We start from the raw sequence: 16,100 nt of genomic DNA on the forward strand, positions 1-16,100 counted from the left end.
AACTGAATATGGATTTTAATTTCAGGCTAATATGAAAATGAAATTAGTAGATTCTCAAATATAATAAAAAAATATATAGTTTCTTTACTTTATTTTAATTTAATTTTAAACATACATATAAATATAAATTCATCAATAAAAAAAAATGTGTTATGGAATCAACTGGTTAATAGAATCAAAATGATCTAAACCAATGTCATTACATTAAGTGAAATTCACTGTATGTACTTAAAAAAATGAAAAGACAACCGACAAACTTAAAAAAAACTTACACTTTAGCACAGATGTAATGTTCTAACATTTAACTTTATTTATGTTTATTAAATAATTTATATTAATTTACTTCAATATCAATGGTAACAGCACACAAATTGTTCTACTGAACACATATTTGCTGAGGGTATTATATTTTATTAAATACTGCACTTAAGCTATAATTTTATCATTCTTTTAAATAAATTAAATGAATGATATTTACAAAATTTTCTAATAATTTGATAATTTATACTTTATTGTTCTAAACAATAATTGTATAAATAATGTATAATATTATATCTTGTATTAAAATAGTTTTAACTACACTAAATTTAAGTTTAACGTCATAGGTATTTATTTGTAATATTAAACTGACTTAAAAATATTTGATTTCAATTTAAAAATAATAATAAAATAACATTTTGTATTTCTTTAAGTATAAAATTGGTTATTAATTTTTTTTTCTTTATCATTTATCATAAACTATCAATTAGCTACTGAAAATTAATTTATGCAAATAAATATATAAGGTTATTGTTTAAACTAGCTTGGTTTTGTGAATGATAGTATTGAAAAAATAATTAAATTATTTTTCTCTTTTAATGATAGATATTTAGTTAAAATAGTGCTATTCACAAATTATTAGTGTTTTTGTGAACTTTGTGTTTATTGTATAAAATACATATGTATACATAGGCATTCAGTCAGAAATTTATTCTAACAATAATAATCACAAAAATAGTATATAAGCATATAAATAAATATATTATATACATTATACATTATATAGAATAAACTACTATAGTGCATTTCACATCAAATAAGACTTGATTAGAGCATACCCACTGACGGTTTTTACTCAAATCAATGGTTCGTAAATTAATGATAATAAATAATAGTTCTGTAAATATAATAATTTTAAATTTCTCGCCTCATTTACGCCCTATTATGGATAACCCTGACCAAAAACTGCCTCCTAGTGCGTTATGATCGAGTTGTATTTGATATGAAATACACTATAACCTAACATAAATGCTCTGGATAGCAGGCTCATATAAACATATTATGAAAATGCCCCAGTCACAAGTCATAACTATAGAAAGCCATTATAAAATCCTGGAGAGACCATTTACACTAAATTAGGTGGGACAGGTACTACAAATGTAAATCAACAATTGAGGTTAAATAAAATTCAATATTTTGCACTTCAAATATTTATTAAATTAAATTTAAATAAATGAATAAAAGTTATATAATATAATTATATTATTATTATTTCAACTTTGATGAAGTTAGTCAGTTAAAAGTTTGTTAGTATTGGCACACAACATTATTATTACTTAATATTATCATTAAGATATACAGCAAGTATTTTTATTGTATAACGCAAAGTTGGTATGTTTTTTTCTATTCTAAGTTCTTAATAAAATAATAATTGATATGATGATATGTTAATAATTTATAAAAAATGTTTGAATTAAAATAAAATTATACACTTAAAATACATACAATGTATTTATTTTTGTTTCAAGCAATACAGAATTCAGTGAAAACATGGATCTAATTGAAAACTATTATAGAAATAATTAATATTTTTTTTTTTATGGCAAAGTGTATAAGGTGACAAAATTAAAATACCATCACTAATTAAAAACAATTAGCAGTGAAAAATCTACAGTGCATAAACAACTTGTTATTTTTTAGATTTAAAACTTGAAAACAAAAAATGTATATGTTTAATACATTCACAAATAAACTTAGTAATACTTAAATTCAATTTAAAAAGTATATAAAATAAAGCTAGTATTAATCTAAGTAGGTAATTTAAACACATATTCATACAATAATACAACACATATTAAATTTTTAAATGTTGTTACTTATAAATATTCAGTACTAAATTAAAGTACTAAGTAAAGTTATAAAAGGGCATAAACTAACTAAAATAAAATACAGTAAAAAAAGTACAAAAAAAAATTCAAAATAATACTGTTGTAAATAAGATCTTAAGTGTAAATTAATGATAATTGTACTGTGTTTGTCTATCACAGACTTAAAAATAAAAAGTAAGGAAAATATTTAAAATGTCATGATAAACTTAAAATTAGGGCATAGGAAGATGTCATGGCATTTGGATGGATGTTCAGTCAAAAGCAGATTTTCTAGAGAATGAAGCTAGAGATGACATTTCTGTTGGCTCTGTAGGAAGACGGCTAAATTCAATTGTGTCACTCGAACTGTTGTTCACATCTAAACCAATACATTTTAAAATGCACAAATTTAAAAATAATCACAAATTAAAATTGATTTGTTGTTATTTACAATTAGACTGTCTATTATTAAATAAACTAAAATTAATTCTTTTCATTTTATGTCACTATTAATTCATATCATATACATTAATCTATAAGATTTCACTTATAATAATAGTATAAATAAGATTTATAAAAATATATTGTAATATAATTTCTTAATATGTATATATATTTTATAATATGTGTAATACTAATATTACTAGAATACAAATATATATACATATATTATACCTATAATGCAGTTTTACTATTTTTTTTTCATTATTTGTGAATATTTTGAATAAAAGAATATAACCGTTTAAATTTCAGTTATACAAGTATAAACAGTGCAATCTATCAATATTCAATCACTAAACTTTACAATTTAGAAAATAAAAAGTTAAGGGCCCAAATCTTGTCACCTTTTTATTTTATGTATTATACTTTAAAATAAAAATATTGAGTGAAAATAATTGAAAAAAAATAGTGAGGTAGATAACAAAAATCATTAGTGATATTAATAATAAGCTAACAGGAACGGTAGTTAGTTAAAACCTAATTAGAGATCAACTATTGCAGGGCCGTCCTGATGATTTGCGAGACTCGGGGCAGAGTAAAATTGCGGAGCCTAAAATGTTTAAAATATCACTATTGTGCGTCAATTGCAAATACAGAGTGATTCTTTTATCATTCAACACTTATTATTTCAGTTTTAATTTTTTTTTAAATTTTTAGTTTCATGCTTTTCTATAACTATATACCATTCTTATTTTTTTCACCCTTATAATAAATAATGATATCATTATCAACTTTTGATTTCCAAATAGCAACCTATATTTAAAATTTCATAAAATATTAAGGCTATTTTTTTTATGAATTTTAACGTTAAAATTATTATTTTTCATTTAACTTGAGTAAAAAGTTTCTTTAAATAAGGTGGTTTGAGGTTTTTAGGTGTTTGTCTTACATCTATGAATCATTGGTAACTACAGGTACAAAGTTCATCACAGCATCAATAACGAGTTTATTTATTTATTAGATATGAGATATGAAACATCAAGTATTATAATAACCGAAAACAACCCAACTTTGAAAGACTATATCCCGATAAAAAATTTAACGAAAATTATATGAAAGTTAAAATTCATAAAAAATAGCTCTTAGTACATTTTAATATAGATTGCCATTTGAAAATAAAAAGTTAAGTGGTTTACAAATTAAAAAAAAGGGTGAAAAAAAAATTTCATACAGTTTGAGAAAAGCATGAAACAAAATATTTTGAAAAAAAAATGAAAAGGTCAATACTTGATAAAATAATCAGTGTTTAATGATAAAAGAATTGAATTACCCTGTATAACTCCCCAAATTTGAAACTCAAATGTGCACAAATAGTCTTAATAAATAGAGTTTCTTGCACCTACAATATGAATAATTAATAAATTAATAATACGCAACATGACGTATAATTAAACTTCGTATAATAAATAATAATATTGACAAAATAAGACAATAAATATAAAATATAGTAATAGATACAATACAAAAATGTATTAAAAACGAAATTTTCTACTTTTTAAATCCTCGATCAATATCATCATATTTTAATAGGACAGTAATTTATTTTTTTAAAGAGATTATAGCTAAGTTAGAGACATTTTCTTTTACAATTTTACACGAAAAAAAAATGGTATATAAATTATTTTTGATCATTGACTTGACTTTTTTTTATTGTATCTAAAAATTAAAATGTAAAATTACACGAAAAAAGGAGTCCAGCTCGGAAAAATTCCCCCCTAGCTGAATTTTGGTACACACCTTTATGACATCGTTGTAAATAACATGTGAAAAGTCGCCATCTGTATCATGTACGCGTCAAAGGTTGTTCGTGGTCGAAGGTTACGAAATTAGCCTTATTTTGAATATCTCGCTTTTTATGAGTCGTACAATAAAAAGTTCTTATCATAAATTGTAGAGGAAGTAATTATCTACAAAAAAGGTCTTATGACATTTTCACGTAAGAATTATAGTTTTTACGTTATAAGGCCATCAAAATGTATACTTTTAATGAAATATGAATTTTTTGCTAAAAACAAATAGCCTTTGCGTTTAAGTAGTCTTTACTTTGACTATTAGATAACTTTAATGTGATAATATAATTGTTGACTACATGGATTAGGCCTGGGAAAGCATGAAAAAAAAACACGCTGTGCTTCTATCTCAATAGTGGTGTGGAAATGAATGCATTCTTATTATGGTTATTATATTATATACATACATAATATATAATATTAATATATTATCGTAATTTTGTACGGTAAACGTTAAAATTCGTATACCGCAAGTGCGATTGGATAAATATGTATACATATGATCTTGTAGATAATTTTGTCCTCTACAATTTTTGTATGAAAATTTTTTTTGTACAACCAGTATAAAGCAGGATATTAACGCAAAGGCTACTTGTTTTGAGCAAAAAATTTCATATTTCATTAAAAGTGTACATTTTGATTGCTTTATAACGTAAAAACTATAACTCTTACGTGAAAATGTCGTAAGACCTTTTTTGTAGATAATTACTTCCTCTACAATTTACGATAAGAACTTTTTATTGTACGACTCATAAAAAGCGAGATATTCAAAATAAGGCCAATTTCGTAACCTTCGACCACGAACAACCTTTGACGCGTACATGATACAGATGGCGACTTTTCACATGTTATTTACAACGATGTCATAAAGGTGTGTACCAAAATTCAGCTAGGTGGAAATTTTTCCAAGCTGAAAACCTAATATCACTGGATTATAAATTTATATATCAAAAATATGATACCTAATTCTTGTGTACTAAAAATGTTTGTAATCAAATTTAATATATTTTCCATACAACAAAATGTTATTCATTATAAACTATATTAACCATACTACAGAATAAATAACACATGTAACATATTTACATTTGTTATATAATCTACACCTTTATAGCAATCAATTAAAATATAATTAATTCAGTATTTATATAATATATAATTTAGACTAATAATAACATTATAATTATCATCAGTAGCATTACCAATTTCTGATGGCCAGTGCTTGTGAGAAGGAGAGTAAAGAACAATGAGTGCAAATATATAAATATTCCACATTCCATAGACTCCAACCAAAAATGCTGATGCATAGTTTAGATTGTTAGTATCATTCCATTTCCAATGTCCTTCTGAAGCCTACAAGAACATACAAAAAATCTAATTATAAACATATTATAATTTGGAAAAAAAATGGATATTTTACCTGGCCCAATATAAATCCAATTACAGTTAATGCAGCACATAGTAGAGTGGCTATCATTAAAAATTTAAACCTATAAATACTGCCCTCATAATGTAACCTTCGAGCATTTGACATAGATGGTAATGCTGATCTTCGTGCGCTTATATTACAGAAGACTTTCCATATCATATATGATAAAAATAAAAAGTACATTCCACCAGATAATGCTGCCAATATTATGAAACTTAACTGTATTAGTCTAAGTTAAAGAAAAATTTGTTTTCAGCAAATAAAAATTCCCAAACATAATATTATGCTTATAAAAAGGATACAGCTAGATTTGTGCCAGTATTGGTCGCCCATATGGAGTAAAATGGATTTCTTAATTGAGCTCCTCTTTCGCACATGTCAAAAACAAACAGTGAAATACAACCAACAGCGACTGCACTCAAATGTTTCCAATATGTGCGTAGATTTTTTTGTTGAGAATCCTATGAATTTCAAAAATATAGAAATTTGAATAATTTTCAACAGTTAATATTCTAACATTGTTAGTACATTATAATATTTATTAAACTTTAATTAAGTTAAAATAAAGGTTATAAGATTATTATGAATAAAAAGAGTTATAAATAGTGTTTTTAATAGTCATTCTATCAATACATACAAGTATTAAAATAAATTAAATTTACCTGGATCTATAAAGTATGACAGTTTGTATGGAGAACATAGAAAAAAAAAAAATAAGTTTTGTATACATTATTTATGATAATATAAAATAACAATTAGTAAATTAAACCACAATTAAATCACTTACCATAAGATGTTCACCAGCAAAAATCAACCAAAATGAAAGTAATGCCGCATAAAATATACCTTGTCTTATATCTTGCAAAAGCAACATGAATGGCATATCATAGTATAATGTCAAAAATTCAACAGGAACTAGACAAAAAAAAATAATTAAAAATATATTTTAACATGTATCTTGTTTTAATATTTATTAAATAGTAAAACATATCCAACAGTTTTTATTTTTAAGAGGATGTTATACCAATATGTGTTATCACTACCATTTTAACACATGCTAAATTTAATATTGAGAAAAATCCAGAAAACTGTTATTTTTAATACTAGAACAAATTTACTTACTACCAGTAGCATTTGCATATTTGTTTTGCTCAGTCACAAAAATATTAGAATACAAAACAAATATGTTTCATGCTTTCACAGTTTTAAAATTTTATTTTGCATATAAATGCATAAATGGTTTTTTTAATGGCTACAAGTCCTCTGCCCTAAGATACGCGATTAACATTAAAAATGGTGTAAAAAAACTATATTTTAAATTTAAGTTATTGTATTCATTATAAACTCATGCATATCATTTAGGATTTTGTAAATTTATTTTAAAGTATTTTAATTTTTACTTACGATTCAGAAGAGTTAGTGCAAAACCAATAGTCATCAACATGCGTTCAAGCAACACTGGCTTTCGGGCCAACATATGAACTCTGTTCCAAAACCATATCATTATAGCAACAATAAATGGGAAAAATATTGTTTTCATATAAAGCCATACGCTAGTAAAACCACCATTTTGATTTATAACCTATTAATAATATAATATTAAATAATATTATAACACCTTAATAAAAAAAGTTTAATTAATTCAAATTTTAAAACCATTATAAAAACATAATGGATAACTAGACAAAATTTTATTAATCAAATAAGTATAATGATTAAATTTTTTTTAATCAGATGATAAATCAATATTATAATAACTGTAAAATTTAAGCTATATTTTTAAGTATCAAATTAAAAACAAATAGTGTAAACTTGACTTTATTTTTTATTATAAAAATACCACTAAAAAAATTGCCTAGTATGTAATTATTACCTAAAGAAACATAGTAGTTAAATTATTTATGAATCTAAAACATTTATTATTTCTTACCACAAGCCAAACATCTTTTAAATGTCCTAAACCAAAGTTAATTCCATTTTCTTCATCTACTGGTATTTTTATATTGATTAAATAATAATCATGATGTAAAGATCCGAGTTCAAAAAGCGGTACTAACCCACATTGATAATTATGACCATCTATTTTCTAAAACATAAAATCATTGAATATAACAAAAATTAAAAATTAAAAGTAAGAAATATTTACCTCTTCTGAAATACAATCAAGATTACGCTTCTCAACAGAATTAGCAAATAATTTCCAATCCCCATCCTTGTCTCCTATATTACGATAACCAAGTTTGGTATCTAACGTTATCTCAAGATTACGATCTAGAAAAAAAATGAACATTATAGTTTTCTATAATTATTTTAAAAATAAACAATTTGGTTTTATAATCTGTAGGTAAGAAATAAAGTATCTCTTTTTTTAAACAATATTATTAATAAAAAATGTTTATGTATGTACTTATTAATATTTAATATTCAATAAACATTATTTAATTATGTTTGACTAATTTTATTTAAAAAATTACATAAAAATATTAGATTTTTAAATAAATTAAAAAAATATATATCAATAAATAAATATTTAACTACACTACTTTTTTGATTAAAAATTGTATTTATTTTATAAAATTGTATTACTTTATAAAATACTTTTCATTGCAATAAAAAATTATATTTGGTAACATATGGAGTCAAATAATTAAATTATAATTTATAATCTATACATCATTATACTTAATAGGTTTATGTTTTAATTATAAATATTCATAAAAAAATGCAGGCTAAATATTTGAAACAAAAATGAATATTATTAACTATTATATTTCAATCCATATTGATATTAAAAAGTAATCTAAGTCCTCAAAATTAACGACGAGCTATTACAAAAAAAAAAAATTAATATAGCATAATGACAAATCATGCTTATATTACATATTAATTTATTTTATCAAAAACATTCTAAAACAACCACTTAAGTATTTGAAGAAAATAATTCAAATCAGATCATCATATTATACTATATGTCCATATCATATTTATCATGGATAAAAAAAAAACTAATATTTTCAAATATTTCAAAAAACATTTGAGCAATGAATTTTTTTTAAATTGAATAGAAATTAAATCATATAATTATTTAAAAAAAAAGAAAAGAAATATTACTCAGAGTTTTTCATCCTTGACCTCTAAAATCAGATTCATATATAGTGCGAGATTTCCTAATTTGCCAGTAATATTATACCAGACTGTTTTAAACTAGGAAACTTAACCTATTCTTAAAAGGATGCTACACACATGTGTACGTGTGTTCTCTGTCTTATAAATGTAAAATAAAGTAAAACTTTTTTTGCATAGGAAAAAACCGAGAAGGCCACAATTATAAGTAAAAGACAGAATTTTCACCACATAAAAAGAAGAACTTTGTGTGTGAAATATTGTTTAATTTTTCTTGTTATTAGAATTACAAGATTATTATTTTTTATAAATGATATTAAAAAAATCAAAATTTCACAAACAATGTTCTCAATTACATTGCATGTATTCAATTTGGAGTCTTAACTATCACTACGGTGTGTAATTCTATTTCACACAAAACAGTTAATGCTAAGTTCTACATTTGTAAGATGTAACACATGCCGGGTATAGCATTCTCCTAATAATGTTATAATTGTTTTAATAAAACTGTATACCTATTTTTTCATAATAAAAATGACTCAAATATTGGTAATCTATATCATATAGAATTTCTATTCAATAATTGCAATTTTTAGGACAAAATGCTTTTGTTGAATAGTGCTTTATTATAATTATTGTCATTAAAATATCACAGTGTACAATTGTTTACAGTAAAATGTGAACACAATTTTATGATCACTTAATATTAATTAATTACTAGCTTAATTTGATAAAATGCATAATTCATAACTCGTTATATTCATACCCATAATAGTGCCAACATGATACTCAATGTCAAAGTTGAGGACACCTATGAGATTCTGTTGCCATCGAGAATAATCCAATGTCTGACCGTCGCGTGGAGTAGGTATCTGGAAATTAGTAAAACAATAATTAATAGATACAAAGTGAAATGACATTATGCCATCTTCTAAGGGCGTAATCATTTACTTGAAAAGTGAATACAATATCATTGGCCATAGTGTTGGCGACAGGGTTGTCTTTATAGATGTCTGAGTGATATGAGAAACATTTTCCTTCGCCTCTAATGTACGACCATGGATTGCTGTCATTGTACAAACACTTTGACGCCAATACCATATCGGTAGCGGACGGCGTAGGAGCTGCAAACGAAACAAAGCATGAACGTCGAATAAAGTTAAAGTAATATTTTCAGCCTTCAGGCTTAATCGTGTGAACAATGACTTACCGACAAGTCCACCTATCAAAAAACACGCTAGCTGGCAAAAGAGCAATGACAATACGAGCACAAACAACTTCTTTCCGCTCAAATTCTCAAGTATGACGCCGCCTGCCATCTTGTCGATATGAATAACAATTTCGTATTAACTCTTTCCGCCGTTACTCTTACGATATTTCCAATAGACTTACTGTACAACGGCTAATGGCGATTATTGGCGGCGATGCGTCCGAGTTTTCGGCGGCGGCGATAACAACGTTTTTTCGTACTAAATAAACGCGAGCTGTTGATAAGACGACAATGAACAGACGCAAGACGCGACACTGACGCGGTAAACGTTATCTGGACCGGCAAACAATTCCCTACTACTCACCGACTAGGTACCAACCTTCTCATGCCACTTAAGAATCGCCTTTAATCACTATTATATGAATTATACTACGGTTTGAAGTATACTGTATACTATATGTCTGTATAGTATAGTCAGTCACCACTAAAACGCGATATAATATTAAAAAAACAATATAATTTAATTTAACTTATATGATATATTGACATAATATATTTTGTAAGCACTTATAACTTACATTCCGGGCCATTTGCTATACACGTCTTATATATATATATATACTCTGTATACGTAATCAATGCATGAAAACTAAAGGTAGTAAAAATATCTTTAATATTCATTTACAATCTTGAATTTATTATATTATAATTTTTTAACTAACGTTACCCGGTTACGGAATTTGTATTTGTCTTTTTATAAAATACATATAAGTACATACGCACGTAATAAAATCACTAACAAGTAAATAGAGGTACCTACCTTATTACTATATAATATTATATACCCATTAATAATATTAATACACTACTACTATCGTATTATATGCATTATTATATACCTACCTACATGCATTATGCATTTATGCGTATTATAATAGCTAGGTAAATAAAATAAAACATTAAGCATACATTAGTATATTACCATATTTTAGTATTTATATACCCATGTAAATATGTAAAATAATATATACATATTACTATATTAGGTACATGCCTAGGTACCTATATGATATATAAATATTGATAAATATATTTACTATTTATGTCTTATAAAGTTATAAAAATAAAACTATATCTAATCAGTCCATCACTCAGGAATATGTTATGGTTATAATAAATATATTTATAAATTTATTTAAATTCATAAGGACAGTGTAAAAACACTTATATAAAATATGTATTTAAAAATAAACCACATACTCGTAAACCGAAGGAGACGATTCCTGATAGTTGATCAAAAATCAAAATATCATTAAGTTGCATCGTGACTACAGACCGAATATAAATGTATTTTAATTTTTTTTAAATTTTAAGATTGCAGATTGATGGGAATTAAAAATGTTGATGATTTACATATTTAACAGGGAATATTTTAGAAATAACGATTTTATATTTGAATAACTGTATATTTATTGTTTGATTATATATTTTGTAGAAAAATAATTTTTTTTTTTTATGCTTTAATTTTTTTCTATAAATAGGTACTTTAAAAAATAAAATCGACTAAAACAATAGATATTAATTATTTTATTTTTTGATTAACTAAAAAATGATAGGGACTTAATGTATTATAATTTAATTCATATAAAAGCGTACATGTAATATTTCAAAAATAAAACCACGTTAAACATAGGTAGGCATTAATTATTTAAAAATATTGTTTAATAGGTATATTTATGTCATTCGTAAAAAAAATGTAGTATTTTTCTTAACTACCAGTAAAAACGAGAATTTTACTCGAAATCGATTTTGTTATTTTTTTTTTTTATATTCTGAACAAAGTGAGGAATGTATTGATTTTACAATGACGTATGTTTTTTTATTTGTGTCTGTCACGTTTGGAGTAGAAATAATGCTTTGATTTTTGACTTTTCTAAGTTTTTTTTTTGAAATGTCTATAAAAAAAATTGGCAATCCAAAAAATCTTTAAAGTTTAATATAAGGTTTATTATAAGTTGTACGTATCAGTTATCGCAGTAAAAAAAATCAAAAATTGTTAGTCACAATTTTTGTTTAAAAGCATTTTAAGTTCAAATATTTACGAAATATGTTAAAATCGCAATGAATTTTGAAGTTGAAAATTCATAAAATGTTTGTGATTTATATATAAGGTTAAAAAACCCAATACAAGGTTCTTCATAAGTTTTCCTTCAAGTAACTATAAAAAAAAATTCTAGTATCCATATAGAAATAATTTTATGAGCGTACCTATTAAATTTAATTTTTACGAAATCGCGTAAAATTACAATATATTACGATTTAAATATAGGTAATAATATAATATTATATCCTACTAATTATTCTAGACTGACATATCATCTCCGTTCAGAATCGTTTTTCGTATACAATGACACCTGTCATTGCATTCAAATTTAACATATCCATTATAGTGACCTACTCTCCGTCTCTACATTCTACTATACAGTACTAACAGCAGAGCGATACCCACTAGCCCGCCTTTTTTAATTTGACGCCGACTGGCTTTTTAATACGTTTATACGGCATAGGATAATATATAATATAAATACAACATATGAATATAATAACAGTTTGTTTACTACAATTAAACATCGTTTAAAATATTTATATTTATAAATAAATATTTATCTACAGCTTCACTGTAGATAAATTAGTAATGCATGTGGTTATTCAATTTAATAATAAATAAAATGTAAAAAAATCAAATAATTTATAATATCTTTTTTACAATATTTAAATGTAATAGTACCAATATTTTATAAATGTGTGATGTAAATAATTAAAATTTTCTAATATATTTGTTATAATTAATAAGATACATTTCTGTATATATTACAAATATAGAATATACTTATAGTATTATTTATTTTTATTTTAAATATTATATTAAAATAATATGAATAGAAAAAAGTTAGGTCTCAACATACAAAACAATAAAAAAAGGTTGAGAAGTCAATTAATGTTCTTAATTGTACTCAAAAGGTAGATTCATTTTTTAAACTGAAAAAAGTGAGTGAGTTAACTCATCATTACTATATGTAGATAATATTTTTAATGAATTTTTTTAAATGAAATCTAGAAAAAACCTTTGTAAACAAAAACTATGAATTGTTAGCATTAAAATCACTTATATTAGTATATCATTATCCAATACCTATTATTTATTATATTTTTTAAATATTATGTTTTTTTGTATGCATTTTTACTTGATACAAATAAATAACAGATATTATATTTGAATCATAATGATTTTTATTTAAACTTTAACTTAAATATAAAATATATTTACTTAAGAGTATTTTATTGTATTGTTGAAGTTATTTTTGGGGGATAGGTGGCGGCGGCAAATATATTCCATTTGGGATAAAGACGGAAAATTGTTAACCATACATGCATAAATAGATGAAAAAATATTTCCCAATTCAAATGTAATTTTGGATAGAAACTGGAATCTAGATTGTACTTTAAAAGGTCAAAACACAAAAAACTAAAAGTTTCCAGTATTTTTCAATACAACAAAGAAAACAAAAAAATAAATTATACCTACGCAAATCCAGATTTTGATAAAATTTATTGTATTTATTAGGTGTAACTCGAAAACTAATAACCATATAGGTACATGAAATTTTCACTAAATGTTTGTATAATTATTTTCTATACATAATACTATTTTGAAAATGTTTGCATGGCAATTGACATTTTTATTTTTTTATAAATGACGATAAGCAATTTATGAATGAGTAAAAATGCTTTACAATTTAATATATATAAGTTTTTTATGAGTTATTTCTACGTCAAATATGAATATCGAAAATACATAACCACAAAATTATTTTATAAACGTTTAAATCATGATCTTTGATGAAATCCGCAAAATCTCGAAAATTTCCAAATTAATTTGTCATTAGAAATTTATGAAAACAATTTTTTTTTATACCTAAAATTTAAAAAATTAATTACAAGATTCGTCATAAGTTTTTGAATCTATATACAAAAAAATTCTACCAGAATGTCATAATTAACAATTATATAAAACTTTATAATTAAAGTTCAAATTATTACATTCCATATTCGCATATGCACTATAACCATTATTTCTTCTCAATCTTTTATTTTTTACGTGAAATTTTCTCAAATTTGTATATTATCACTTTCTACATATGAAATAATTTTCAAAATATTTTGACGCTTTTGTTAATAGAAATAGAAATAGCTTATAGAAATTTGAAATTTTTAATTTTTTTTGATTTGTAAATGTCAATAAAAAAATTATTCAATGGGTAAAATTTTTGAAAATTTACTACAGGATCGCATACAAATTGTTCTAACAGGTATTTAAAATTTTTTAAAATACATTAGCACGATTTTTTTTATAAACATTTGTAAAAGTTAAAATTTTGACAAAATTACTCAAAATGAAAAAAATTTGAAAATCGTTTTGCCGTTAAAAAATTATAAAATGTAAAAATTGTGATAGCTAAAGATTGAAAATTTAAAGCAAATTGGTAGTTCAAACTGAAGCCAAAAAATCTATAAAGTATATTTGCATAATTTTTTTTTATAAACATTTTAAATTAAATATTTGAACGCATGAGTAACGAAATTCATTATTTAGTAATAATTCAAAATTAATATTATTCGTAGACATTTTTACATTTATTATTATATTTGTACACGAGATAATATTTTCGCAAAAATTAATTCAACTTACGTTGTATTCTTAATAAAGTAAAATAAATTACTTTACCTAATAAGCTATTTACTATATATTATATTTTTTTTTACATATAATTAGTGATATAGGCTGACAGACCGTCTTCACTCATAATTGTTTTACGCGTACAATGAAGTCAATGCCATTATATCATTGAATTCAAACTTAACATACCCATTAAACTTACTTAATCGACACCTAATATACAACGGAGCGATACTCACTTGCATACGTTTTTCTATTTTACATTTTAATTCTCTATTTTTAATAATATTTCTTGCACCTTGTTGACGTGTGTATAACAAATTTTAAGGAAACACACAATCAAATATCTGGAATATATTTTTCAACAAAGGTATTTCATATATTCAATATAAAAATAGTTTTTCCTACACTATACGTTTAGTTTATTTTTAATTCTGAATGAATAAACAATGTATTGATTCAACAATGATGCTTTTTTTGTTTCTGTCATCGGAGCAATAAAAATACTATCATTTTAAAATTTGAGGTAGATAAAATATAAAAAATTCTCCATACTTTTCAAAATTATAAGAACAATAACAAAAAAATAATAATAATAAGGAAAACCCGTAATTTGTATACAAATAAAATTTATCAACTATCAATCGATAAATCTTAATGATATTTTATTAAATAAGAATATTAATATATATTTATACAATACAAGCTGTACGTATAGCAATTATTTAGGTATAGCCCATATTAAAATAAGTTCATAGGTACATAAATAAACTATAAAATATATATTTAGTTTAGGTATTCAATATTAAAAATTAAATACTATTTGAAGTATATTTACGACTGCCTGGAGACTGGAGTAAAATATTCTAATAGGTGTGGCAGTTGGATACAAGGTATCCGATAACTTAAAGTTTATCAATACATCAATACACCTTGCCCGGCCGTAGCCATTTTCCTCCAAAAACAAGATACCGTTTACCTCCACTGTCCATTTTCCTCCAAAAAAAAAAAGGTTGGTTTCCGTTTTCTTCCACATTATTTTTTACTAAAATACGTTTTATTAATGGATAAATTTAATGGGACGGTAAAATAAAATTTGCTTTGGGGCGGCAATTGTATAAATCCGTCTTTGGGCCCTCCATAGTAAAACCAACTACAAACTACGGGTGGATAAATCTATAAC

General features: G+C 24.1%; 1 protein-coding gene across 1 annotated transcript; it reads right to left on the reverse strand.

Annotated features, from left to right (window-relative positions):
* Nucleotides 1-2,055: 2,055 nt before the first annotated feature.
* LOC113556222 (protein wntless) lies at nucleotides 2,056-10,476 on the reverse strand. Its single transcript, XM_026961044.1, has 12 exons — nucleotides 10,180-10,476; nucleotides 9,921-10,093; nucleotides 9,736-9,841; nucleotides 7,993-8,117; nucleotides 7,777-7,932; nucleotides 7,251-7,428; nucleotides 6,634-6,761; nucleotides 6,509-6,514; nucleotides 6,149-6,307; nucleotides 5,838-6,065; nucleotides 5,620-5,770; nucleotides 2,056-2,505 (listed from the first exon to the last, which is right to left on the reverse strand). Exons 1-12 carry the CDS (start codon nucleotides 10,286-10,288, stop codon nucleotides 2,399-2,401), a joined length of 1,626 nt encoding a protein of 541 aa, XP_026816845.1. The 5' UTR covers nucleotides 10,289-10,476; the 3' UTR covers nucleotides 2,056-2,398.
* Between the last annotated feature and the right edge of the window lie 5,624 nt (nucleotides 10,477-16,100).

The sequence above is a fragment of the Rhopalosiphum maidis genome, chromosome 3, assembly GCF_003676215.2.
Source record: "Rhopalosiphum maidis isolate BTI-1 chromosome 3, ASM367621v3, whole genome shotgun sequence".
NCBI classification, from domain to species: domain Eukaryota; kingdom Metazoa; phylum Arthropoda; class Insecta; order Hemiptera; family Aphididae; genus Rhopalosiphum; species Rhopalosiphum maidis.